This window comes from Amphiura filiformis, chromosome 2 (genome assembly GCF_039555335.1).
Source record: "Amphiura filiformis chromosome 2, Afil_fr2py, whole genome shotgun sequence".
Taxonomy (NCBI): domain Eukaryota; kingdom Metazoa; phylum Echinodermata; class Ophiuroidea; order Amphilepidida; family Amphiuridae; genus Amphiura; species Amphiura filiformis.
Genome location: NC_092629.1, coordinates 50,123,823 through 50,151,777, shown reverse-complemented (window position 1 = coordinate 50,151,777; position 27,955 = coordinate 50,123,823). Strand labels below are relative to the sequence as shown.

General features: G+C 37.2%; 1 protein-coding gene across 1 annotated transcript; it reads left to right on the top strand.

Moving 5' to 3' along the window:
• The first annotated feature begins 34 nt into the window (after nt 1-34).
• On the top strand, nt 35-27,955 carry LOC140146326 (2-(3-amino-3-carboxypropyl)histidine synthase subunit 1-like). Its single transcript, XM_072168128.1, has 12 exons — nt 35-171; nt 8,420-8,490; nt 9,498-9,567; nt 10,542-10,605; nt 17,971-18,092; nt 19,291-19,445; nt 20,387-20,505; nt 21,396-21,464; nt 22,600-22,756; nt 23,742-23,842; nt 25,603-25,681; nt 26,563-27,955. The coding sequence occupies exons 1-12, from the start codon at nt 54-56 to the stop codon at nt 26,851-26,853; spliced, it is 1,416 nt and encodes a 471-aa protein (XP_072024229.1). The 5' UTR covers nt 35-53; the 3' UTR covers nt 26,854-27,955.

The window sequence follows — 27,955 nt, the reverse complement described above, 5'->3', positions numbered from 1 at the left end:
ATACTCTGTACAATGTAATATTACTTTTTAAATAAAATATTATAAAAACCGTCATGCCAAGCATGCTGGGAGAAAACATGGCAGCCTCCATGGCGAATATTCCGAGTGTTGTGTCTGCGAAATCGTCGGCTCCCAAACGATTTGGTGGACCACAAGACAAACGGCTTAGAAGTAGGTGTTGTCTAAAATTTATACTGAATGATCTTATTGCATTTGGAAGTGAAATCTTGCGTTTGCTTATATAAATATTAGTGAATAGCACTAGCATGAGTGACTAGTTAGCACCAGCATTGACCAGACATAGTCATAGACTGTAACTGTACTAATTTCGAGGAGCATAACATTAACAAACACCAAATTGGTGTCATAACAAACATTATATACCTCATATAAAGATTCCTGTCATCTGATTGGTTGAAAGTGCAGTCATTGTCATTGAATTAACTATGCCCGCAAAATGAACTATGGACCGGTCCATGGAAATGAACTACAGTCAGTCGTGAGCACGCTCAAACGCTGCTCTGTGTGAAAGTAAATATGCATAACAACCAGTGCGCGTAATGCTCCGTGGCCAATTATGCATACTAATTAGCTCATGACATTCCCCTGTTTGAAGAGCTCTCATTTCTTTGTTTTAACACGAAAAATTACGAAACTTTCAAATTATCATGCCAACCCAATGAACTTGCACGTTGCAAAAAAGAAGTAGATCCAAGTTTATTTGGATGAATAAATAGCGTAGATTTGAACTAGCACATTTCAGTACAAATGTCGGAAAAAACACAGTATTAAAGTCCATTTTTCTGCGGTAATTGAAATAACACATTCAGTATAATTCAAAAATCTGACCAATACAAAGGTTTTGAATACAAATACCTCGAAAAATCCGCATTTAATTGGCGTAATCGACCAGGAGGTAGACATTTTTTGGGAAGGTAAAATGAGGTTCGAGAACAATCAGCCCATGACATTGCCCTGTTTGAAGAGCTCTAATTTCTTTATTTTAACACGAAAAATTATCACTCTCTCAAATTAGCATTCCAAACTAGTAACCTTGCATGTAACAAAAAAAGAAGGAAGTCAAAGATTATTTAGATGAAAAATAAACGTGTGTTTTGAACTAAACAATTTCAGTAAAAGTTGGGAAAAAAGCATCATACTTAAACTTAATTTTGTATTTGTAATTTAAATAACACAATCGTAAAAATCACAAATATGAAAGATAAAACGGTTTTGTACACAAATGCCACGTAAAATGTTGTACAAATTGACGAAATCACCCGGGAGGTAGACAGTTATCGGCGAAGATGAAATGAGCTTTGAAAATATTCAGGTATTTTAAAACTTTTGTTTACTTATTTATGCTGTGGCGAATTTAAACGCGATCACTGTACACCACTTGCATAGCGCGAAGCGTCACGCAAAGTTAATCAAGCTACCAAGCGCTATTTGTGTTAGGCGCATACAACCCGAATGTTGATTGATAGGTGACGCAAAAAATACCACGAGAAAGGCCTGCAATTCGGTAAAATTTGCATTTTTCCATCATTTTTGAAGAACAATTTAGACACTTAATCTAAATAACACATACCTATAAATATACCAAACGAAGCGGAATTATGTGAACTACGCCAAAAAGTTCATGATTAGGTAAATCGGATGGGAGGTAGACGAATGTCGCCTAAGGTTTTCAATTTGGAAAAATTGAACAAAAAGTTAGTGTCATTTAAATGATCAAAACAACAAAAATAAAGCAAACTTGGTCTCGCTTTTGTCACAGAATTAAATGTACATGCCTCCTTAGCAATTTGGAAGCAATTTTGAAATGTTTTCATAAAACAGATGACAGTATATACCTATCCTTTCAGGTCAGCCAGTGCTGAGCGTGTTTTTGTCTAAATTATTGTACACGGATTGCGAGCGAGAAACCATGAGATTCTTCGAGATCCTCATTTCACAACTAGCCGATTCAGCTCATTAGCGACCGTGCTCACGACTGACTGAACTATGGACCGTTCATATAGGTAACCTAGGCAAACCTTATAGTTAACACATTTACTAGTCAGCGAATTCGCCGAGACCGGGGCCCCAACACAATGCATATTTACATAGAAATTTGAATTTTTTTCGAGAATAGGTCGGTGAAGGAAACCTACATAAATATGTTTTCTATACTTCACTTGACCCAAATATATGATTTTTTATGGTGATAATCAAGTCGCACATGGAATTTTAGAGGGATTTTGATGGCAGTTCCATTAAAAAGCTGCTATCGCCATGAGACTAAGATCTAGAAACACCCCGAAATGCCGCTTTTGGGGAATTTTGCTAGCTGAATCTTTTTGATAAAAGCCAATCTTTGACAAGATGTAACTTTGCTACGGAAAGTGCTATGAAAAAAAGGTTTCCAGTTTTGGCTTAGTTTACTCAAGGGCTTTAATTTGATGTATAAAATGATGCAATTTGATGGCAAATTTGAATTCACCTAGCATACCTAGTTCATACATACTAAGCTATATAACGGCGCTGCCGTGATTGAGTCGAGAGCCGGGCATAAATAGCGCTTATGCCGGGGCCCGGATGTGCGATCTCGGGGTAATGAAAACGAAGGGAAGTCGTCATTTTTTTATGATGTTCCTTGTTATCTTTTGTTATTATTTTGATGAAATAAGAATCACAAAATCATGTTCTGGTATGTATGAATTGGGTTCATTCATATATTTTATGAACGAAGAGTTGTTTATGCCTCGGGCAAGCGCCCCTCGGGCATAAACAACCGCTTAGTCATGAAAATATATGAATGAACCCCAAGTCACATGCGCCACCATCAAACTGCGCATTTTTCCCAGCGTAAATGATATTACGCACATGTTAATGTTTTCACGCGCTATAATTACGCAGAAAGCGCAGATTGTAATCTTTGTGCCGTTCACATTGAAACTATTAATTTCTCTTCCCAAAATCGATGCTTTTAACCAAACAGATGACAAGAATCTTAAGATTTGGTATATAAAACAAATATTGACTGCTTTTTATTCGGGGCATGGTTAAAATTATAAGCCCGCGGTGATCTCAAAACCATGACTATCACCTTGGGCCTATAATTTTAACCATGCCCCTCATAGCAGTCAATATTTGTATACCAGATTGGTGTCGTATGACCTGACATGCATGCATTCTTTTGTCGAGAGTTGACATGGTCTTTCAATTTGTGCCGACTGCCGAGTGTCCTTGGCAGACTTGACTATGCTTCAGTGATGATGAAAACTGAAAGGATTCAATAGATAACCTCTGCCCCACTAATCCCCAGCTATTGTCTGAAATTGCTCCTCGGAAAATATATTATAACAACTCAGTCCCTCAAATGATAGTCATATACACCCAAAAGATAAATGACTGACTATCATTGAGGACTGAGTTCCGCAGTCTAAGCTAGCACCTCGTTTGTAATGTACTTTATAAAGCTTTAAGCTTATGACTGAGTTATATAGGTATGCTAGGTGAATTCAAATTTGCCATCAAACTGTATCATTTTATATATTAAAGCCCTTGAGTAAACAAAGCCAAAACTGAAAACCTTTTTTTCATAGCACTTTCCGGCGTAGCAAAGTTACATCTTATCAAAGATTGACTTTCATCAAAAAGATTCAGCTAGCAAAATTTCCCAAAACAGCATTTCGGGGGTGTTTCTAGATCTTAGTCTCATTCAGGGAACCTCTATTATTATCGGGAATTGCCTGTCACACATGATCGCACTCAAGGTCGTAGGCAATTGGTGGGACCTCATCTGCCCAGAACATATTGACCCAGGTCAGCATACCGCCATATCCTTCCCGACATGCTTAGTACTAGTAGCCAAGTCCGTAGAAGAGTGGATCCACACACTATGTACACAAATATACATTTGGCCACATTTTATTATACGATTAATACGAATTTATTAAACATGGTAACAAATATTCTCTAGCAAATCGGTTAAATACGGTGGAACTGGTAGGCATATATTATAAATTCGGGATATTAAATATCTTCCTGACGAGGATAGACGAGTATCAGACCGACGCAAACTGGCTTAGTCTCCACATCAGCCAGTTTGGTTCCGCCCCTCCACAGTGAGCGTAACCTGTGTAGGAGACTCGGTCGGACCTGGTGGGACCTCATCTCTCCCCATCGATTGAAAAATTGTGTTCTATAATCCCCGACATTGCTCTTATGAACTGACATCCACCTGTCTCATTATGATAGCAGCTTTTTTTAATGGAACTGCTATCAAAATCCCTCTAAAATTCCATGTGCGATTGTCTTATCACCATAAAAAATCATATATTTGGGTCAAGTGAAGTATAGAAAACATATTTATGTAGGTTTCCTTCTTCGCCAGTTGTTTTAAATTTCTATGTAAATATGCATTGACATTTTCGGCGAATTTGGCTGACTAGCAAATGTGTTAACTAAGGTTTGCCTGGGATACCTAACTTCTGTACAGAGGAGAGCCACTAAGATAGTCCCTGAACTGAAGGAACTCAGCTATGCAGAGAGATTAGAAGCATTGAAGTTGCCATGCATCATTGGCATATAGGGGAGTAAGAGGTGACTTGATTCAAGTCTACAAAATAATGCATGGCTTCAACGACGTTCAGAAAGAGGCTTAAGAAGGAGAACAAGAGGCAGTAGTATGAACATTCAGAAGAGGCATTCAAGACTCAGGTCAAATTCATTCACCCAAAGAGTAGTAACTCCGTGGAATAAGCTCCCGGACGATGTAGTAACAGCCAAATCAGTCAACGAATTCAAGAATAATGGTGTCGACGCGGCTCTCTCGAAGTGGTACAACAAGTACACATACATTACCCTGAGTAAAGATAAACACTTGTGCTGAGCATCAAATTGGTCACTTATCGCTCACTGTTCAAAATGTGACATCTACACCAATTACAGTCCCCGAAACTGTCTACTTTTTAGCCGACCGCAATTCCGAAACATTTAGTGAAAGTTAAAAATACGATCCCCAACCCTTTGGTTACCTTTGGACGAATTTGCAGAAATCTCCGCGGAGTCTCCGTGTCTGAAATTCCCCGGTACAAACATCGAAAATGTTGCATTTCTCAGTCCCGGTGATGATACTATATCCGCATCGCTGTTTTCATACATGCATATCTCTTACCCCTGTAAGGTCAAAAACGTGACGTTGATTTCATCCAATCCGATCCACCGATTGTGACCTTTTCATGAATATTTAATAAGCAGCTTGATACTGACGTCATATCTGAGGTGACAGGAGGCAGCAGATACCATTTTGGTCAACTGAACTCGACTCGTGCGTTCTTTTGGTTGACATAAATCTAACAAAATTTTCAATAACGGGTAATAGTAGGATTTCAATTTTTTATTAATGAAGTTACTTGTAGTTTTGAGGAATGACAAAGTTGTGTTTGGAAACTTAGATGTTTGTTTCAACTGATGATATAAGATCGCAAGGTGAGTGAATTCGTGAAGAGATTTGCTTGTTTGAGTGATAGTAGGATACCGGATGTAAGCTAGTCCTCTGTGTTTGACCGGCTCCGACGTCTCAATTCACGCAGAATTATTCGTACCTGCTAACCAGATAGCAATACTGCGTATTGCTGTATGGAACCAGACATACACATACATGACATATGGAATTGGACCCGATTGGCAGCAGAAGTCAGTTTTCTAACTCCTACTCACTTATTAGGCTATGCAGTGTAATTTAGATGTTTGGTGGGCATTTTATATGCTTTTTTTAGCCTCCATCAGAGCCCGAGAAGACAGGTGAATACAGGTGAATGTATACTCAAACAGAGTCATGCCAATGCATCGCCTTCCTTGTGCACAACTGGGCTACTTGCCATCACTTGCCGCTACTCAAAAAACCATGCCGTTACTTGCCAAAAATTGGGCTACTTTTGCCAGTGTCAGGCCGAGGCAGTAATTAGACGTATTCTCCTTTCAATTTAGCCGATTTATAAAGGTTTTGAGTCGAAGCTCGAAATTGCAATTACAATGCCTTGTCAATGCGCAATGTCAATGCGTTTTGTGACCATTTTAATTGATCGGTCCTCAACTTCCCATGATAAAATGCCCGAAGTTTTGAAGTCAAGTGCTTTTCCGCCCAATTGGGTGATTTGCGTTCTGGAACCTGTTGGAACCATGTCATAATCATTTGGACGTTATATTGAACTTGTTCTGTTTTCTCATCCTAGGGATTTTTGCTATGTGATATGGACATCTAAAACTTGCACACATTTCCTAAATTAGCTATAATGATAGTACAACAAGTCATCATGCCTAGAATATTTTCTCAATTTGAATTTTATCCTTTCTAGGCGTTAATTCCCGATGTCACGATATATGCGCCACGTTTTGTAGGCTCCAATTGCTGATTACATAGACGATAACAACTGGTAACCAGCAGCACTGTGCAGTACCGGTCGGCTATTCAATTGCATAGTGTATGGGTGATGTGTATTTTATGTGTGAAATGCCTATATATATGGTGATCCACCCAAAAAAACCAAAATCATCGTACATGTATAGATCCCCGATTCCTTGTATCCTTAAAACTATGTATTTCACTATTCCATAGTTTCTTCTCTTGCTTACCTCTAAATATTCATGATTGCTTTTGAAAAATAATCTGTATAAATTTTCTTCCCAACTCAGACTAAGTCTGAATGATGGACCGGATGTAGGTCAAACTCAAAAGGTCAAACTTTGTTTATTTGTAGATTCCGTGTGCTGGCATTTTTTACATAAATCACCATTCGGCCGTATCTGGCAGATTGGGTCTGGTTTGATTTATGATTTGAATTATTCATACTTTTTAATGAGCAGTTTATTTCTGAACCCCATGCATGAATCATGCATGAAACACCACCAGATGTGCACCAACCCATTGGAAATCTGCCATGCCCCTGTGGAAGATTTAAAAAACGTCTAACACAAGGGGGTATATTTTTCAAATGTAATTGAGTATAGTTCATTTTTTTTAAAACCCTGTATTCAGCTTTAACTTCAACTGGAAGATGCCCACTGGCACTTGCCTATTCTATTTGAAACTCATATACTCCCTCTGTGGAAGACTAAATCTTCCACAGAGGGTGTGTTGATTTGAAATGGAATAGCCCATTGCATGCATTGTAGGAAGTCTATTCATGACTTCAGCTAGTTCATTAGTTAGATGTACTTGCTGTTTGTAATTTGTATATCTCACTGCCCCAAGGGAGAAATTAACACTGCTGTCAAAGGAACAACTGGTTCTTGCTCTGCAATGTTTGGATGAGTAATGGTACATGATCGAACACGGTGTTTAATTCATGAGCTATGTTATTAACTTTCCAGAATGATGGACTTAAGTTTCAGTTTTAAGGTGGTACTACACCTCTTGATACATTTGTGACTATTTTTGCATTTTTCTCAAAAAATAATAACACACAGTGTTTAGTTATTTTTTGAGAAAAGTGCAAAATTAGTCACAGAATTTATCAGGGGATGTGGTACCACCTTAAAATGACACAAATATTGTGGAGTGGACCTAACACAAGTTTGTAGACTTAAAAAAAATATAGTAAACAACACAATTTGAAACACTGAAAAGTGTAATATCTCCACCCTTTTTAGACAGCAATCTCAAAACATGTGGCCAACAACTGAACTATTTTTAAAGGACAAGCAGCCCTTTGCAACCTCCATTTTTTCCTTTATTTCAGAAACTGACAGTAACTGAACTTATAATTGCAGGATTCCCAACCTTACACACGGCACATATTTTGGAGAGGGGGAAGAATTCTCAGTTTCTCACCTAGGCAATCCAAGGCTCAAACTCTTGATGATCATATTCAAGTCAAGTCAAGTCAAGTCGATAAGGCATTCGACTATGGTGCAAGAGGTTGCGTGTTCGAACCCTGGCGGTGTGTGGAAAATGTGGAAAATTTGAGTTAGCTTGAAATTCCCCTGGACAAGGAACTCACTGCTAATTTGTCTTGTTGACACCTGTACAAAACTCAGGGAGCTGATCCTGGTTGCGAAGGTTATTTGTGGAATGTCTAGGGTGTGCACTCTTGAAGCAGCAAAGTCCCTGAATTGTTGTTTAATGGTTTGTGGAATGATGCGAGGCCGTAGTGGTCAGCGACAACCTGTAAAGTGTGCTGAGGCTTGTGGATCAACATCTAGGCGTTGTGCCTGTGCGTAGCACACTATAAATCACTGCGCTTCTTTTTTATATTCTCCCAGCCGACAATACAGTGACTAAATAGACTGATAGATTTACTTTTGCATAGTTGATTGATTTGTTTTTATGATTGATTATGATTTGTTTGTAAGATTGATTAATTCGTTTGTTTGATTGATTCATTCATTTGTATGATTGATTGATTTGTTTGTATGATTGTGTTTGCAGAAACCAGAATATCACATCAGATTCCAGATGACATCATTGACAACAAAGAATTGAAGGATACTATTGAACAGGTAAAATAACCCATTTGGGTGCATTCTTAATACATTTGGGTGTATTGCTAATACATATACATTTGGGTGTATTGTTAATACATTTAGATGCATTTTTAAATACATTTGGGTGTATTCCTTATACATTTGGGTGTATTTCTTGATATATTTGTGTGTATTCCTAATACATAACGGTGTATACATTCCTAATGCATTTGGGCATTTTCCAAATACATTTGGGTATATTCCTTATACATTTGGGTGTATTTCGTAATACATTTGCGTGTATTCTTTTAATACATTTGCGTGTATTCATAATATGTTTGCGTGTATTCATAATATGTTTGGGTGTATTCCTAAATGCATTTGGGTGTATTCCTAATACATTTTGGTGTATTCCTAATACATTTGGGTGTATTCCTAATACATTTTGGTGTATTCCTAATACATACATTTCGGTGTATTCCTAATGCATTTGGGTGTATTCCTAATACATTTGGGTGTTTTCCTAATACATTTGGGTGTATGTAGGTCTTTTTGGGGAAAAAATGATTGTTGGCTTTTCCTCCCAGCTACATACACTTTCAGTAAATATCATTAGGCCAAAAAAAAAAGGTTTGTCTCAAAGCTCACGAGTGGTTTGAAAACAAATGCGAAATGCAATTTTTTTTTTCGACTTGGTATTTTTATGGTATTTTGAGAAAAAGAGTCTCTGCATTTTCGGCATTTCCTTTTTTTCAAATTGCGCACTTTTACAATGCTCGCGCAAGCTTTCAGACAAACCTTTGTTTTGGCCTTTAATTTGTAAATATTGAATATCAAAAATATCAATTTTTTGCCATAAAAAATGGTTTATATCACCAATTTCAAAAAATTCAAATTACTTGATATCAGAAGGACATTCCTCCAATTCAGAATACAGTTTGATATGTCTGATGTGCTCTCATGTCCCACAAAAATACTGTACAAACATTGCTATCCGATCCCTTAACCAAATTAATTTGCTTTGTTTTATTGATATTTTCTAGCTTCCTGCCAACTACAACTTTGAGATTCCAAAAACAATATGGAGGGTGAGGTCAACAGGAGCAAAGAGAGGTAAGAAAAATACACCCAAAATGTGTTAGATTACACCCAGGAATGTTAACCCAAATGTGCCCAAATGCTACCAGGCAGCCCTCAAATTAATTGAAGGCATCGAAGGCTACATTTCCGTCTGTTTTCAAGCCAGTGAAAATCATGTAATTGCCTTGGTGCCCTTTTCAAATTTGCCAAATTGTCTTGGATTGAATTCCCTTTAAAATTCTGAATTTGAGGGCTGCTATCAGGATGGTAGGTATGTATACCCAAATGTGTCCAAATACACCCAGGATGGCAGGAATATATACCCGAATGTGCCCATATACTAACAGGATGATAGGAATGTACACCCGAATGTGCCAAAATGCTACCAGGGTGGCAGGAATGTACACCCAAATGTGTGTGAATACACCCAGGGTGGCAGTTATACACCCAGGGTGGCAGTTATACACCCAAATGTGTCTGGTCTGAATACAGCCATGGTGGTAGGAATGTACATTGTACATTCGAATGTGTGCAAATACACACAGGGTGGTAGGAATGTACACCCTAATGTGTGCAAATTCACTCAGGGTGGCAGATATGTATAACTGAATGCGTGCAAATACAGTCACCCAGGGTGGCAGGATTGTACACCTGAATGTGCCCAAATTCTACCAGGATGGTAGGAATTTACACCCAAATGTGCCTAATACATTTGGGTTTATTCCAAATACATTTGGGTGTACTCCTATAAATTTGGTTGCACTCCTACGTTTGGGTGTATTCCTAATACATTTGGGTGTATTCCTAATACATTTGGGTGTATTCCTAATACATTTTGGTGTATTCATAATGCATTTGGGTGTATTCCTAATGCATTTGAGTGTATTCCTAATATGTTTTGGATGTTTATATGAATATGATTCTGACATTGCGAAATCCAACATGGCATTACTCTCTACTTGAGATGAGACAGATGTTATTTAATTTTTTATTGTTTTTTTTTTCAGTGGCTCTACAATTTCCAGAGGGCTTGTTAATGTTTGCCTGCACCATATCAGACATCATAGAAAAGTAAGTGGGCCCAGTTATATATGACCAGCTCCAACAAAACATCGAACAAGTCGCCAGTCATGTTTTTGAATTATAGGCTTTTAAAGATGACATTCCCATAAAAAAATTATTTTGGAATTCTTAATTTGATGGTATTTGACTTAGGGACTTTCATATCCTTGAAAGTACTTATTACAAAGAGGTTTATTTAATCAATAAATAACAGTTCGAACTACGATAATCCTTATTTAATCCTGTGTAAGGCTGGAAACTAATAATTGGCCATTTACTCAGAATAGCAATTTTGCAAAAATATCAAGGTATCATTTAAAAAATAATCCATATTTTGAAAAGTATTGATGCTATGTATATAATTTTAAAGCTTATTGTCTAGTCTTTACATTTTTATTCAAATCATGAAATGACAAAAATGAGACAAAAATGAGCGGATCACATTTTATGTTTGGGTATATACCTGATACATTAGTGTATTCTAAGTAATACACTTGCGTGTATTCCTATTAAATCTGGGTGTATTCCTAATACATTAGGGTGTATTCCTAGTAAATTTGTGTGTATTCCTAATACAATTGGATGTATTCCTAATACATTTGGGTGTTTTTCTAATGTACTTGGGTGTATTCCTAATACAATTGGATGTATTCCTAATACATTTGGGTGTATTCCTAATACATTTGGGTGTATTCCTAATACATTTGGGTGTATTCCTAATACATTTGGGTGTATTCCTAATACATTTGAGTGTATTCCTAATACATTTGGGTGTATTCCTAATACATTTGGTGTATTCCTAATACATTTGGGTGCATTCTTAATACATCTGGGTGTATTCCTAATACATCTAGGTGTATTCCTAATACATCTAAGTTTATTCTTGATACCTGTGGGCAGGTGGTGTATGACGTGCATTCCCTAAATTCAGTAAATTTTCATCGTCAACCGTGTAATTGAATGGGATTATTTTGAAATTTTAAAACGCTTGAAATATCACAAACAAATAGGCCTATGTTGATAAATAATATAAATACAAGTTAAAACCGTTGGGGTTCGATAATGAACCCCACAAAACTAACCGAGTATATGGAAAATGCCATACGGCTGAGCGGTTTCACGAGTTGCCGGCTCGATCATGTCATCCGCCGCCTGGCTGTGGGTGTATTTGTAATACATCTGGGTATATGATAATATGACAAGTTAAAAGGAATAATCAGAAATTATTAGGGTGACTACGTAACTGATGCATGCTTGAACCATATTTCAAAATTACAAAACAATTAGGTAATTATCATTAGGCTAATGAAAGTTGACTCCCAGTTTCCCGTTACCCGACTCCGGTCAGAAAAAAATGCCGATCAAATATTTCATTATTTTCCATTATTTCATTATTTCACATTTTTCAAGTTTTTAAGAAAAAAAGGATAGTTTTAATGTCATCTTTCACGTCCGAACATAGCACTTTTACGCCGACCCTGACGGGCCCGAATAGTCTTTGCAAACGCTGGGTTAAACTCACGTGGTAAAATGGCGATATCGTAGGGCGCATTTACTGGAGACTAGGAATTCCCTGCATCTAAGTTTCTCCTACCACTAAATGGATAGACCGAACACAAAGAGAGGCAGCCAAGTTCAAGGGGAACCAGCGTATGAACAAATATGAAAGCATTTCTACCGTGCACTATGTAGCGCTATATATAGACAACATCAAAATAAATAAAATAAACAAAATTTGAAGTCAAATTTATTCTGCTTTTCTTACAAATATTTATGTATTTAATAAAATAAACTTATAAATAAAATGATTTATTTGTCAATTTCTTGCATGGTTGTTTTATTATTAACACGTGCACCCTGTGATGATTTTTACCAGCAACCTCCAGTTTGTGCAAGTAGACAAACTAATTTCAGTATAAATATTGCTTCCAAAGATGTGCTAGTGGAGAGTAAGTTTGGTTTGTAAAAAGTAGTGTGCAATAGAACACACAGACACCGTGTATTTATATGGAAAAGTGGTTCTCCAAAGACTATCATGGACTTCTGGTGCTTTCATATGTTGCACAACCTATAGGTTAATTTGAAGATTCCAAAGAAGATGTGCTTAATTAAAATTTGTTTTGAAGTGAAGCATGGTCATTACTAACTATACTTTATTATTTTATTTGGGCCTCAAAACATAGCATTCCGTAATTAAGGAGGCACACAGGATCACTAATTATTCATTATTATTCACCTCATAACTCGAAAACTATTTATGTAAAGTATATAAAAGTATACATTTTTTGAAAGGAAATGAGGTCATAAATCCGTTTAAAATGTCAGTTTGGGGTCAAAAAGTACAATTTTCGAGAAAATCCCAAAAAACGGATTTTTTGACCAAAAATTTTTGGTCCGCCATAAAAAAATTATTTGAAAATTAAAAACTGTAAAACATGAATTTTATTAATTTAGACAAACAAATCTAGAAAGTGTTTTTTATTTTTTCAAATTTTGCTTAGTTTTTAAAATATAGGCAAAAAATCAGTAAAACGTGTGACCCGTGTTCAAATTTTTGAATCATGGGTGATAAAAAAGTTCTAGGCCCTAATTTAAAAAAATGAAAAACACTATCTAGATTTTGGCCATATCTAAACGTTTGACTTAAAAACTTACCTCAGTGATGCTTCATTTAGACGCTATGGCGGACCAAAAATGGTTCAAAGTGGTTAAAAGTGAACTTGCCGAAAATCGCGATTTAGAAAAATACAGCGGATTTTAGGTCCATTTTTGAAGATTATTCCATAAATATACCATCCGGTGACTTGTGACGTTTGGTCAAGTTAGAAAATGAGAGGGGCGTCCAACTGCAGCAGATTGGCATTTTTTTGGTGATTTAGAAGATAAAATATACAATTATGACAAAATTATCCGTGCACATTCGGCAGATGTTTAGCCACATGGAGAAGCCATTTTATTTACTGCAGTCTTGTTTCCATGGTGCAGCAGAGCGTCCGGCAAGGCAGCGAGCGTCGCGTCGGCGTTTGAGGAGCGACAGGGCTCATGGACAGACAGACAGGTTACTGCGAATAAGTTGCACAGTGCATGGTCGTGTTTGCCGCGAATCGAAACCATGATTATTTAAGCACAATTTTGTCCTGTTCCGTATAAAAAAGATCATGCTCTGTATTAAAATTTGCGGACATCAGAACATTAAAAGTAGCATAGAATAACTGACAAGCAATTATTTTAGCAGATAAATCAGGAAGTTTAATGAAATGAAGAATAAATTGAGACATAATCATGATAATTGCGATATCTGTTTTGTCCTATAATTTTCATAATGCTTTAAAAATGCAATGTTTTTAATTTATCGTTTTTGATGATTTTCTTTTTTTTCTTTTTTCTTTCTTTTTGTGGTGTTAACATATATTGCATTTTTATGTTCATTGTCCTTTTCTGAACTGCAAACATGATGTTGTTACTTCTCGTTGCTTTTTCTTTTTAGTTGGTGCTTGAGAGGCACCACAGCGGCCCGTCCGCGCCAAAGATAGGCATTTTAACGCCCATTATAGCTAGGCCTACACCACAGGAATCCCAAGTAAAATTTTAAAAGATTCTGATGTGTCATTGCTCAATATTCCGTTTTTGTTATTGTAATTGTTTGTTGTTATCATATTTTATTTTTAACTTTTTACGGAATGTCAAACACGTACAAAAGTCATAGGCCTATTATAGGCCTAGCCACAATAAAGTTGTAAAATATTTTGTACCGCATAAAAAGTGAATAAAATACAACAACAAAATTTTTTTAAAGTGTGTCTGTTGTTGTTTTCAATCAAATAAACGTGTAAAAAGTGGGGTAAAAGTTGTAATATGTCTTGAATAAACTTCTTGTAAAACGGACAAAAAGTAGGCATTTATATAATGAACGGGCAAAACACGGAGAGGTCACAAGAAAACTGAAAAACACGGAAATTGACATAGCCTAACAAAACCGAATTTCAAAAGTAGAAAACGGAACACTTATGGCTTTAAATTAGATTGTGGTTTATGCAGTAGGCCTACCGTATATAGGCATCATGCTATAAAGAGCGTTTTTAAACACTGCATGAAAACATTCACGAAAAATGCTTTAAAGCAGTAACTGTTTACCTTTTATTAAAGTATGCAGAAAACATTATAAACGTAAAAGTTGAAAGCCAGACAAACATTGTAAATAAAAGGCATTCGGCCAAAACATTTGCAAAAAGTGTTGTAAAACCAAAAGCTTTTATCGCAATCATGGCATATGGTAGACCTAATAGACCTACTGATGGAAATGTAGTTAAAATGGGTTATGAAAAAGCACGCAATTGCGCGTTTTGATTATATTTCTCGTTTGAAATTATTATTTAGCATTACCATTCGTGAAAATGCTTTCATAAACGCCTGCTCGCTATGCCAATTTCAAATATCGACATTTTTGACATAGAGTTGTAGGCCTATGCCTAGATGGTCGATGTATTGAAATGTCAACGTTTTTGACATTGCGTTAATGGTCAATCAGGAGTAGAGAACGTTTGCAAACGAATCTTAAATCCGTGTTTTAATAACACTCTGAAACATTATTCAGAGCCTTATATCTAATATAGGCCTACCGGTAGTAACTGCTTGCCTATTTTTTATGGTCTTCAAAATTAAGACGAGGAACGACCGCAGAGGCCCCCGAACCAAGGCTGATGGGACTGAATAAAATATAATAGGCCTATATTCTTGTCCAACTACACCAACTTGGTAAATCATAATAACAATGAAATAAATGAATGAATGAATGAATGAATGAATGAATGAATGAATGAATGAATGAATGAATGAATGAATGAGTGAAATAAAACGAATTTTTAAACATAAAATAATAAACCTAATGATGTACTATACGGGCTAAGTCTAGCCTACTAGAAAAATATTTAGGGCCTACGCTTTCTATCGTATCTACCAGATTGCGCCATAATTACAGGACTTCTTACGGGTAACTACTTCTTACAGATAAATTTCATCTTTTCAAGTTCAGAATGAAACTTGAAAAACAAACAAGACTATAATTTATACCACTATATCGGCACTTTTTTTGGCGAAATTTATCGAGTAGGCCTACTGATTCTGGGACGGGACGGTGGTGGTCTGTCGGCCCCCAGTTTCGCAATGCAATGGTGCAAGCTTTACCTACCTTGGAAGAGATCAATACGATAAAATACGGTAGTGATCGCTATTGGCGACTCCAGCGCATCAATCAGCAATCACCTCGCCCATCCAGTTTACCATGTGTGCGTGTCTTTGCTAGCTATGCACGCAGTAGGCTACGCTGCGTTCGAGAACGCGATCTATTGCGGAAAACAATGATTTATTTACTTTTGCATTTTGACGAATTTTTAATGAAAAAGGGTCTTTAAAATAGCTTTTCTTATGGTTCAAATTTTAAGATTTCTTTAAAATCTATTAATGACAAGATAAAATACGGTTTGAAGATGACATTAGTGATGAAAACTCAATTTTGGCCATGTAACATTTCAGTGATCCTGTGTGCATCCTTAACTTTGCACCGATAACGAAAATTTGAAAATAATGAATAATGAATAATGAAACAGTCACCTACCCAGTCATGAAAAACTATGTAACGGGAAACTGGGGATCAACTTTCATTAGCCTTACAGGGTGATGAAATATGCCCAAATGTCTAACAATACACCCAGAAGTCTTGGAAATACGCCCAAATGTCTAACAATACACCCAGAAGTCTTGGGAATACACCCAAATGTCTAACAATACACCCAGAAGTCTTGGGAATACGCCCAAATGTCTAACAATACACCCAGAAGTCTTGGGAATACGCCCAAATGTCTAACAATACACCCAGAAGTCTTGGGAATACGCCCAAATGTCTAACAATACACCCAGAAGTCTTGGGAATACGCCCAAATGTCTAACAATACACCCAGAAGTCTTGGAAATACGCCCAAATGTCTAACAATACACCCAGAAGTCTTGGGAATACGCCCAAATGTCTAACAATACACCCAGAAGTCTTGGGAATACGCCCAAATGTCTAACAATACACCCAGAAGTCTTGGGAATACGCCCAAATGTCTAACAATACACCCAGAAGTCTTGGGAATACGCCCAAATGTCTAACAATACACCCAGAAGTCTTGGGAATACGCCCAAATGTCTAACAATACACCCAGAAGTCTTGGGAATACACCCAAATGTCTAACAATACACCCAGAAGTCTTAGGAATACACCCAAATGTCTAACAATACACCCAGAAGTCTTGGAAATACGCCCAAATGTCTAACAATACACCCAGAAGTCTTGGGAATACGCCCAAATGTCTAACAATACACCCAGAAGTCTTGGGAATACGCCCAAATGTCTAACAATACACCCAGAAGTCTTGGGAATACGCCCAAATGTCTAACAATACACCCAGAAGTCTTGGGAATACGCCCAAATGTCTAACAATACACCCAGAAGTCTTGGGAATACGCCCAAATGTCTAACAATACACCCAGAAGTCTTGGGAATACGCCCAAATGTCTAACAATACACCCAGAAGTCTTGGGAATACACCCAAATGTCTAACAATACACCCAGAAGTCTTAGGAATACACCCAAATGTCTAACAATACACCCAGAAGTCTTGGGAATACACCCAAATGTCTTAGGAATACACCCAAATGTCTTAGGAATACACCCAAATGTCTTCAGAATACACCCAAATGTCTTCGGAATACACCCAAATGTCTTCGGAATACACCCAAATGTCTTCGGAATACACCCAAATGTCTTAGGAATACACCCAAATGTCTTAGGAATACACCCAAATGTATTAGGAATACACCCAAATGTCTTAGGAATACACCCAAATGTATTAGGAATACACCCAAATGTATTAGGAATACACCCAAATGTATTAGGAATACACCCAAATGTCTTCGGAATACAGTCAATACACCCAGGGATTTATTGATTTAGGTAACTCAACCTCAGGGCGATGGTCAAACCTGCAAGGCCACAAACCTTGCAGCAAATCATTCCATAAACTATTTCGTATTATAAGAGACTGATGCCATGTAGCATCACTACCCCAAGAATTGACAGCTTAATTTTTCACCCTGATGTGGCAGTGACAACATGTTGCGGCACTTGTTTCTCATGTGCACCTATCCGGCGTCTTTAAGCATGTGCATGTGTACACCAGCTCTTTGAGCTCTATCGATTTGAAGCTGTGCCCAATGAAATGAGCACTGACATCACTGCCACATCGGGATGTATAATGGTATGTGCATTCTAGAGATATTGGGCCCAATGGCCTGAGACCAATAAAATAATAAGCAACATTTTGGTTGTTTCAGGTTCACAGATGCAGATACATTGATAATGGGTGACGTCACATACGGAGCATGTTGTGTTGATGACTACACTGCAAAAGCTTTAAATGCAGATTTAATGGTACATTATGGACATAGCTGTTTAGGTAAGGGGCGGTTTCACCAGTTGACAGGTGATTGATGGCGGTTGAACTGCATTCCATTGTTTAGAACAATTAGAAACCAGGCGGAGCAGGTGGTTGAATTTTGAAGCCATCCATAACTGTTTGTCTGTGTTTTAAACAACACATGGAAAATATCCCATTGGAGCATGCTGTGTTGATGATTTGATGTCTGAAAAATACAGGGCTTAAATATTTTGAATTCAACCAAAAAAGGAAAATGAAAGATGACCAGGCTAATGTAGACTTTATGTATTTAGGTAATTTGGGTGCCATTAGCCACACGCCTAGCGTGCATTGTACACGTCTGGTTACGCGAATTGCCTTTATATGTGTACCTTGCTGTATAAGCGTATCACTAGATATGAAGCGAAAATACTGACTAGATACTAATGTGGGTTCGTACCTAGGTAGTGAAGTGGTGTCGATCCACATCGAATCCACATTGAGTTCGCGTTCACACTACCAAGCTAATCTACATCAAAAGTGGGTTATGACGTAAGTGGAGCGAATCCACATACCCGGATGTTAGAACGACTCAGAAATAAAGCGCTGTTACCACGCAGCATAGATACCAAATTTCGTAAAGCCATCACCCCAGAGAAGCGATTAGCGGTAACATTGTGGCGGCTAAAATGCCGAATACAGAACCATAAGCCATTTATTTGGGATTGCCCATAACACGGTCTGTCTGATCGTAAAACAAGTAATTTATATGCATGCTGTGGACTGAAATATTTTTAGCCAGTGAATGCAGTTCGTTTTGTTCCATTGACGTTCACCATTTCGGCCCGTACCACCACAGCCACTTCCGGTATATGTGGAGCCGATCTGGATCGACTCCACATTATCGCGTTCACATTACGAAATTTAACCCACCTCCTAGGGTCGAAACTACCTCAACCAGGTAGTTTCGATCCACATTGTTGATGTAGGGTCGAATCCACTTACTTAGCGTTCACACTACACGGGGAAGTGGTTTCGATGTAGGGTCGACTCCACGTCCCTACATCAAAAGTGCCTGATGTGATCACGCCCTAAAATACATCTGGTTAGGGGTGTCCTTTGATGTTCCCTTAGTGGTATGATAACGTACATTATGACTTTAAACTTCCACTTGAATCTCTGCAAGTCCTGATTTGAAACTACTACATTACTGCATGTTTTTGTTTTGTTCTTTCAGTCCCTATTAATACAACTGAAGGCATCAACATGTTATACGTCTTTGTGGACATCAAGATTGACACAAGTCATTTTGTAGAGACTATCAGACACAACTTTGATCCAGGGACATCACTTGCTCTTGTCAGCACTATACAATTTGTAGCAGCTCTACAGGTGGGTAGGATGGGGTGTGTATGTGGGGGGGTGAGGGATATGTATGTTTGGGTCATTTTGTAGAGACCATCAGACAAAATTCTGATCCTGGAATGGATGTGTGCTTGTCTATTGACTTGAGCTTCAGAAGGCAAGTCCGATGGTATAAGCTACCAATTGTGCTACACAGGCTGTCCTTCCAGCCAGGGTAAATAGCACATGCAACACACAGTTGGTCCAGGGGTAGCGTTTTAAGGGGTCTTGGGGTCCAGGACTCCTTGTTTTGGCAGGTCCCCGTGATTTGGACCCCTTAATTTTGTGCGTCTGTGTAGAATTAGATGCCTGGACCCCTTTATTTGCCAATTTGGACCCCTGGCCTCGGCAGGTCACCGCTAACCCTGAGTTGGTCGAACGCAAACGACACGACCTATTTCACTGTGCGATAGTTTTCCTTTCCTACATTACAACCTCATCCCCATAGCCTAAGTTTGGTGTAATGAAATAAAACAAAATACTACATGGTTTATATTGGGGAAATAGGGCAACTAATTTTCCCTCGGTAGTGGCTACAGGCTTCACCAAGGAGTAATAGGCCCGTAGCCAGTACTGTCAAGTAAGCTCAATCAATAAGGTGTTATAGTATGCATTTTGTGTTCAAAATTGAGTTAGCTTGAAATTCCCTGGATAAGGAACTTACTGTTAATTGTCTTGTTGTAACTCGTACGAAGCTCGGGAGCTGATCCTGGCTGCAAAGGTCAAGTATGGAATGTCCAGGATGTGTGCTTCTTAGCTGCAAGTCCTGGTGTTGTTGTTTAATGGAATGATATGGCCTGTAGTGGTCACTGGTCAGCGAGAACCTGTGTGCACAGGCTTGTGGATCAACGCACTATAAATCACTGCGCTTCCCCCCTCTGACCAGATAGTATTTGTATACCATGTTTTTTTAAATGTTTTACTTGTAGGCAGCCAGTGAAGCATTGAAGGGTGACTACAAGATCCAGATCCCACAAGTCAAGCCCCTATCACCAGGAGAGATACTTGGTTGCACTGCACCTAGACTTACTGGTGCTAACAGTATTATGTGAGTATGAGCATGTGCGTGCAAACACACCCCCACACTCACCCTTGCACTCACCCCTGCACACACGCCCTCTTGTATGTACTGGTGCTAGTAATATTATGTGGAGATCGCCCAAATTTCAAATATTTTTGGTGAAGCTGGTCAAAATTCAAAAAAATAAAAAAGCGGTTCTCAGATATTTGTATAAAGTTATTAATTTAAAAAAAAAAAAAAAAAAAATTTTGGATTTTCTCCAACAATTAGCATTTTATGGCCCAAATTTGACCTTGCAGATGAATATTTATCAAGTCTTTGCCATTCTAAATATGTATACTTTATATACTTTGACAAACAATTTAGCAGTTATGAAGCCCAAAAATTTTCATAATTCCATGGTTGAGACCATCCTTAAAGCCATAATATAACATTTCCATACAAAATGGATTAGTATTTCTTTGCCATAAAATGTTAGCTTTTATTATCAAATAGGTTATGTCCCCTTTTAATTTGAGCCGAACAACTGAGGTAAAGCAAAGAAAATTGGAATTTACTACCAGCGCCGATGTCGCCAATGTGTATCACTCTGTCGGTTGTGTTACGGTACTATCCTTTGATGTGTATATCTGTCCCGCACGCCATGCACTTACTGTGTTGTGAACATCGTGTACGCATTCGATATTTCCACACGTTCCTGTTTTATTCAAAATCTCGGATTTTGACAAAACTACAGCACCTATAGTCTTGATCTTTGCAGGGTATGTTAGTTTAATAAAGTATAATCATGTAAAAAAAACAGAATTTTGAAAAATTTTGAGGGCGTTCTCCTCAGCAAATGTTATTATATGGCTTTAAGACCATCCTTAAGTAGTATGATGTGACAATTAATCTGTTCATGTGTTTCTTTTGTACAGATACTTAGGTGATGGGCGTTTTCACCTGGAAGCAGTCATGATTGCCAACCCTGATATACCAGCATATAGGTAAATAAACACTAGTTTATCATCATTATTATTAACCACATTGGTTGCTGTAAAGTAAGATGGCTGGGTTCAAACACAACCGCTGGTTGACCCCTATTCGCCCTTTGCACAGATCTGCCATCTTGCTGCCAAAACGAGGTTCTCCCTGCAAACACATGCACAATAAGTGCATTTTTGTTTCTCGCGCTTTTCTAGCTACACACCAGAAGACATTTGCAAAGCATACCCGGTCATTAAAGCATGCGCTTGACAGGCGTACACACACACACAGCATGCACTTTTCGGGTAGAATCTCGTTTGGAGATGACCGTGCGATCGGTGAATAGCCTTGGCAAAAGGGCCTGGTTCTCTCATATTTTTTGTGGGGCCTAAGAGCACATCAGATATATCAAATTGGATTTCGAATACGAGGAATGTCCTTCTGATATCAAATAATTTAGACTTTTTGAAATTTGTGATATAATACACATATTATGGCAAATGACTAAAAATTTACATTTTTGAAATTTAACAGGCCTTGAAGTAAATCGTATAAATTAAATCTGATGGTGTGTAGCTGGGATGTAAAGCCGATGATCAATTGAAAATTTTGACCTTTTGTATTGAAGATATGGATTTTCCCCCCAAACACCCAAAAAAATTAAGGTCTTTTGGGGGGAAAATGTATATCTTCAATATGAAAGGTCAAAATTTTCAATTGATCGTCAGCCTTTCATCACAGCTACATACACTTTAAGTATGTATCATTAGATTTATGAAATTACTTCGAGGACTGCTAAATATCAAATTTTAATAATTTGCCATAAAATTTGTATCATATCGTGAATTTCAAAAAATGAAAATTATTTGATATCAGAAATACATTCCTCGTATTCAGAATGCAATTCAATATGTCTGATGTGCTCTCATGTCCCACAAAAATACTGTGCAAAGGTTGCTATCCGAGCCCTTAAGCCCTTATTTTTTATGCACAAACATTATGTAGCCAGAGGTTTCTGATGGTATAAAAATCCAAACTTTATTTTTGTAGAAAAAGTGTGGGGGAAGTGAGGCTATGGATCATGAAATGCCCCTTTAAGTCAAGGTGGTTGACATACATTGATCGTATATTATATATGCTTGCTTGCCTTACCAGGTATGATCCGTACAGCAAAGTGTTCAGCCGTGAATACTACGAGATAGAAAGAATGCATGAATTAAGACAGGTCGCTATAGCAACCGCTAAACAAGCCAAGAAGTTTGGCTTGATTCTTGGCACACTTGGAAGGCAAGGGTCACCACTTGTTTTAGAGGTAAGTTTGTTGATTTGTTTGGTTCTTTGCTTGCATGTTTTTGAAAGTGATCTTTGTTAATTTTTTACAATGTAACAACAGTATTCAGCAATGTCCTTCAGCACTGTCCTACTACTTGTTTATTGAGTAAAAAATGAATTTGGGCACGCCTGGGTTAATGCGATGCTGTACAGCTTGTTCGGCAAATGAGGTACCGATGTGATGACTGATGAGATGTTTCAATTAGTCAATCACAACCCCACTTCCGTGTTTATGCTGTAAACACAAAACAGTGCCGAATCGGCAGACTGCTGAAGGACCTTGCTGAATACTATAATATAATAGTATGCTAGCAGATGGTGATATGATAGGCCAAGGAATTATTTCACTAGAGAATGTAGTACAACATTTTTCTGAGTGTGGTTTATGTTCATCCATGCTGAAACACACTTTGGCCCTAATATGCAGAATAGTCAACTTAAGGTGGTACTACACCCCTTGATAAATTTGTGACTATTTGTGCATTTTTCTCAAAAACTAATAAAATACTGGTAACAAAAGTTATGTATATTATAGGGGCAAGGAATCCAGTTACTACATTGGAATTGCAGTGACTCAAGACAAGTAGTTATTGATTTATTGATCAAATATTGGTTTTCCCTCATTTTTGACTGTAACTCCACAACTGTTGTCTGTGCGGAAATAACATTTTCAGTGCAGTAGTTGCAGTCCTTGCCCCTATAATATACATATCTTACTTGTCACCAATGCGCTATAATTTTAGAGAAAAATGCAAAAATAGGCACACAATTGGCCAGGTGTGTAGTACCACCTTAAGAACCAAGCAAAGCAGGACATTTTATTAAATTTCTGTAAAAAATGCTTAAAATAATAAGGTTTCACTGGTTTGCAAAACTGAAAAAAAAATTGCACTAAATTTCATAAAATTCTGGTGTAGAATCACTGCAGCCAAGCTAAAAAAATTGTTGTTGTTTATTTTCAACAGAATCTAGAGAAGAGACTTAAAGACGCTGGTCGCGAATACATCCTAGTGCTTCTCTCTGAAGTTTTTCCCGACAAACTCAACTTATTTCAAGATATAGATGCGTAAGTAGCAATGTAGTGCATTAGGAATACACCCAAATGTATTAGGAATACACCCAAATGTGTTAGGAATACACCCAAATATATTAGAATACACCCAAATGTATTAGGAATACACCCAAATGTATTAGGAATACACCCAAATGTGTTAGGAATACACCCAAATGTGTTAGGAATACACCCAAATGTATTAGGAATACACCCAAATGTATTAGGAATACACCCAAAAGTATAAGCACACCCCAAATGTATTAGGAATGCACACAAAGGTATTAGGAATACACCCAAATGTCTCAGAAATACACCCAAATGTACGTACCAACTGGTGGACAGGGGAGAGAGTTTCCCTTAGCTCAAAATATTTACAAATGTCTGTTTCCTATAGGCCTTTAAGAAAATGTATTAATTTCAGGGAAAATCACATGATGCAAAAATGATGGTTCTTTTCCAATCACAGAAATTTTTTGTTTCCTGCAAAAAAATATTGCTTTTCAGCTAGTACACATGCAATTATATGGTTGATTTGCTTAATTGGTTTCTTCTCAAAAACAAACAAAAACTTGTGGGGCGAAATCTGGACATATAAATGAAACAGAATGTTAAATATTATTAGTGACCATACTGGTTATGCATCTGGTGTGATGAACAAAACCACAGGAACAAGTCACATTTTTGACATTTCATGATTTGAATAAAAATGTAAGCACTAGACAATAAGCTTTAAAATGATACTAACATTATATACATAAGATCAATATTTTCAAGATATGGATAATATTGTAAATGATACTTTGATATTTTTTGCCAAGTTGCCATTCCGAGTAATGGGCTAATTAGTTTCCTACCTACACAGGATTTAATAGGAATTATTATAGATCAATGGTTAATTATTGATTAAATAAACCTCATTTTAATAAGTACTTTCAAGGGTTTGGAAGTCCACTTAGTCCCACAGTCAAATACCATGAAATTAAGAATTCCAAAATTTGATTTTTTTTATGGGAATGTCATCTTTAAAGGCCTGTAACTCAAAAACATGCCTGGCGACTTGTTCCGGGTTTTGTTGGAGCTGGTCACATTTATGCCCACTACAGCACACATCTGTGTCATGCATCATGCTGTTCTTTTTCCATTCCATTACATTAGGCCTAAAAAAAATAGTTTGATTGGCGTAACCCGACCTACCCTAAAATAAGACTTTTTTTTCTATTTTTTTGCAAAAAAAAAAAAAAAAAAAAAAATTTAAAAAATACATAAAAGTAAATAAAATTTTTAAAAAAAGAAGAAAAAAAGTTCCAAAGCCTTTTTTTAAAGCCAAATTTACAGCTTAAAAATTAAAAAGAAAAGAAAAGAAAAAAAAAGAATCCCGACCTACCTACCTAAAAAATTTTATGTTACGCCAATCAAACAATTTTTTTAGTCCTTAACAGTAACACACCATTTCCATTTTTCTTTGAATGTACATTATATTAATCAGAGAAAATTTTTACAAATGGAGGGATATTGATAATAGCCCCCCAAAAAAAAACAACACCCCAAACCCCAAAACAAACCTGAAGCAAAGAAACAAGATTACTAAAGAAACACATGTACAAATTATGATTCCAACTAATTTAAAATCATAATAAAAAAGGAATTTTCATTTACTTTTTGACAATCAGAGTTTCATTTAGTTTGCTTTAAAACAATTAATCCCCCCCCACCAGTCCTAAAATTCAATGTGCGACCAAAGGTTTGATATCTCATATTTTGATTGCTTTCAGCTGGATTCAAGTAGCTTGTCCAAGACTTTCTATAGACTGGGGTTACGCATTCCCTAAGCCTTTGCTTAGCCCATATGAGGTGAGTTACATCAAGGCTTTCAATAGACTGGATTATGCCTTCCATACACGGTTGTTTGATGTGATCATTTGTTAATTTTTCTAACAAAATTATATAATGTTCAATTATTCTAAACCTGGACAATACTAACAGTTATCAAATTAAGATACACATATATTTTACAGTGATTTTTAACATAGATTTTCGTTTCTATATCAAATTGTTAATATTTTTTGCTTTTTTTTTTTCGCCCACTACGGCGGGCTCCTTATTTGGCTTGACTTTGCAAAAAGCTTCTAATTTTGGTTTTGCTAGATTTACTTCGCAACTGTTTTGCTTAAAAGTATGCCCAGCTTAGATAAAAACATAACTTACTTGGTTTTGATTTTATTATTGTTTACTAATATGCACAGGATGAAATCTTGTACGTATAGGCCCGTCATCCTTTTTTGGGTTAATGAACCATGAGAATACTCTGTCCTTCGGAGGGAACATAAGCCTTCAGTCCTGTGTATAGACGAATCCGACAAGCCAAGTGATGGTCAGGATTAAGTCGGCCATAGCTGGGGGCCATCTGCGCCAAACTAGCTTAGTTTGTTTCGATTGCGCGATCCAAGACGCCCACCAAAAGACTGTGATCGTCACAAAACAAAAGTCAAAACAAAGTATGAAAAAACTCTACTTGTTTGAACAGAAATGTTATTTTTTCCAATGCTATGCTCGCTCATTAACATAAAATGTGGCCTCGAATAAGGGTAGCTTGGAAAAGATGGTTGGGGGAGACGATGCAGTGTTCCATTTTTGTTCTCTTATTATTAATTTATTGTCGACAAATGAATAAAGGCCTTGTCGACGACATCCCTACATAACTATAATAAAATGATTTTTTTTCCTCACCACAGGCATCTGTGGTTCTGCAATCCATTGAGTGGCAGGAATCTTACCCTATGGACTTCTATGCTAATGATAGTCTTGGTACATGGACTCCAAACAACGAAACCAATCGTCCAGTTAGACCTACTAGAAGGACTAAACCTATTACAACTCAAGCAAAACAAAATGACAATGTTAGTGATCAAAAGACTGAGACTAAGTCTAGTGAAAAGAAGTCTAGTGGTGTAGAGGTAGAGACTGAACCCAAAGAATCTTGTGGCAAATGTGCTACATGTGATTGTGGGGCTAAGCCTTTATGAACACAAGACTTGCAGTAAGTCTAGCATTTTAAGGCATCTTGTTGAGTGCATGTACCTGCTACTGAAGAAAAGCCTCTATGAACAAGACTTGCAATAAGTCTAGCAGTCAGAAAAATATTCCCTTCTCTGTAATACCCCTTTGCAAAGAAACAGGAATACACCTGAATGTATTATGAATACACCCAATTGTATTAAGAATACACCCAAATGTATTAGGAATGCACCCAAATGTATTAAGAATACACCCATATGTATTAGGAATACACCCAGAGGTATTATGAATACACACAAATGTATTGGGAATACACCCAATTGTAAAGAAACCGTCACTGTGCACAATGAACTGGTTTGGCATGTGCAGTGACGATCTGAAGAGTTTAGATGCAAACATCGATACATAATTCTGGAAGAGGTTCATTTGGATAGCAATGTTCAGCTTGCAGTTAAAGTTCTATAAAACATATTTATTCAACCTCAGTCACATTTATGACCAGTTGACCACTTCAGGGAGCACTATATTATTTGCTATGTTATTTGAAGTCAACCTAAATGTGACTGAGGCAGCATTCAACCTCAGTCACATTTATGACAATTTTATCCTGAACAATTCTAGAAACACTACATCTTCTAGAAACACCACAAGTGTTGCTGGATCAAGTCATCACTCATGATTAAGAAACCCATGGACGAAAGAGTAACAGACCGCACTCACACAGTCAAAATTCCCATTCATTGTATGCTGTGAGTTCTCACATATTCATGAGGGCTGATTGTTCGATCCTTCCTTTGCGATATACCGTAAAAATATGCGTTAAGTACACAGCAGTTTTGCCTGTCGCATTTCATGGAACAATCGGCCCTCATTATCGGGTGATACTGAGACGTTGACTGATTGAAAGCGGTCTGTAGTAGTCTGTGAGGGAACCAGACAAGTAGGTTTCGAAACGTCAAGTCTCCGTAAAATGTGAGTACTTTGTACATGGATATGTTTGATTGAACTTAAGCTACAAACCGATTATATAAATTTTCTCAATTTGAATATAACTTGTCAAAATAATATAAAGAACATAAAACAATAAAATAGCTGGAAGCAATTACTGAA

What these genes read in the sequence shown, in the direction of transcription:
- LOC140146326 (XM_072168128.1), top strand. Translation starts at nt 54, where the DNA reads ATGCCAAGCATGCTGGGAGAAAACATGGCAGCCTCCATGGCGAATATT. An exon ending in TTATGGACATAGCTGTTTAG is followed by an intron (nt 18,093 to 19,290) that starts GTAAGGGGCGGT and finishes TTGTTCTTTCAG; the next exon opens with TCCCTATTAATACAACTGAA. An exon ending in CCTGATATACCAGCATATAG is followed by an intron (nt 21,465 to 22,599) that starts GTAAATAAACAC and finishes TTGCCTTACCAG; the next exon opens with GTATGATCCGTACAGCAAAG.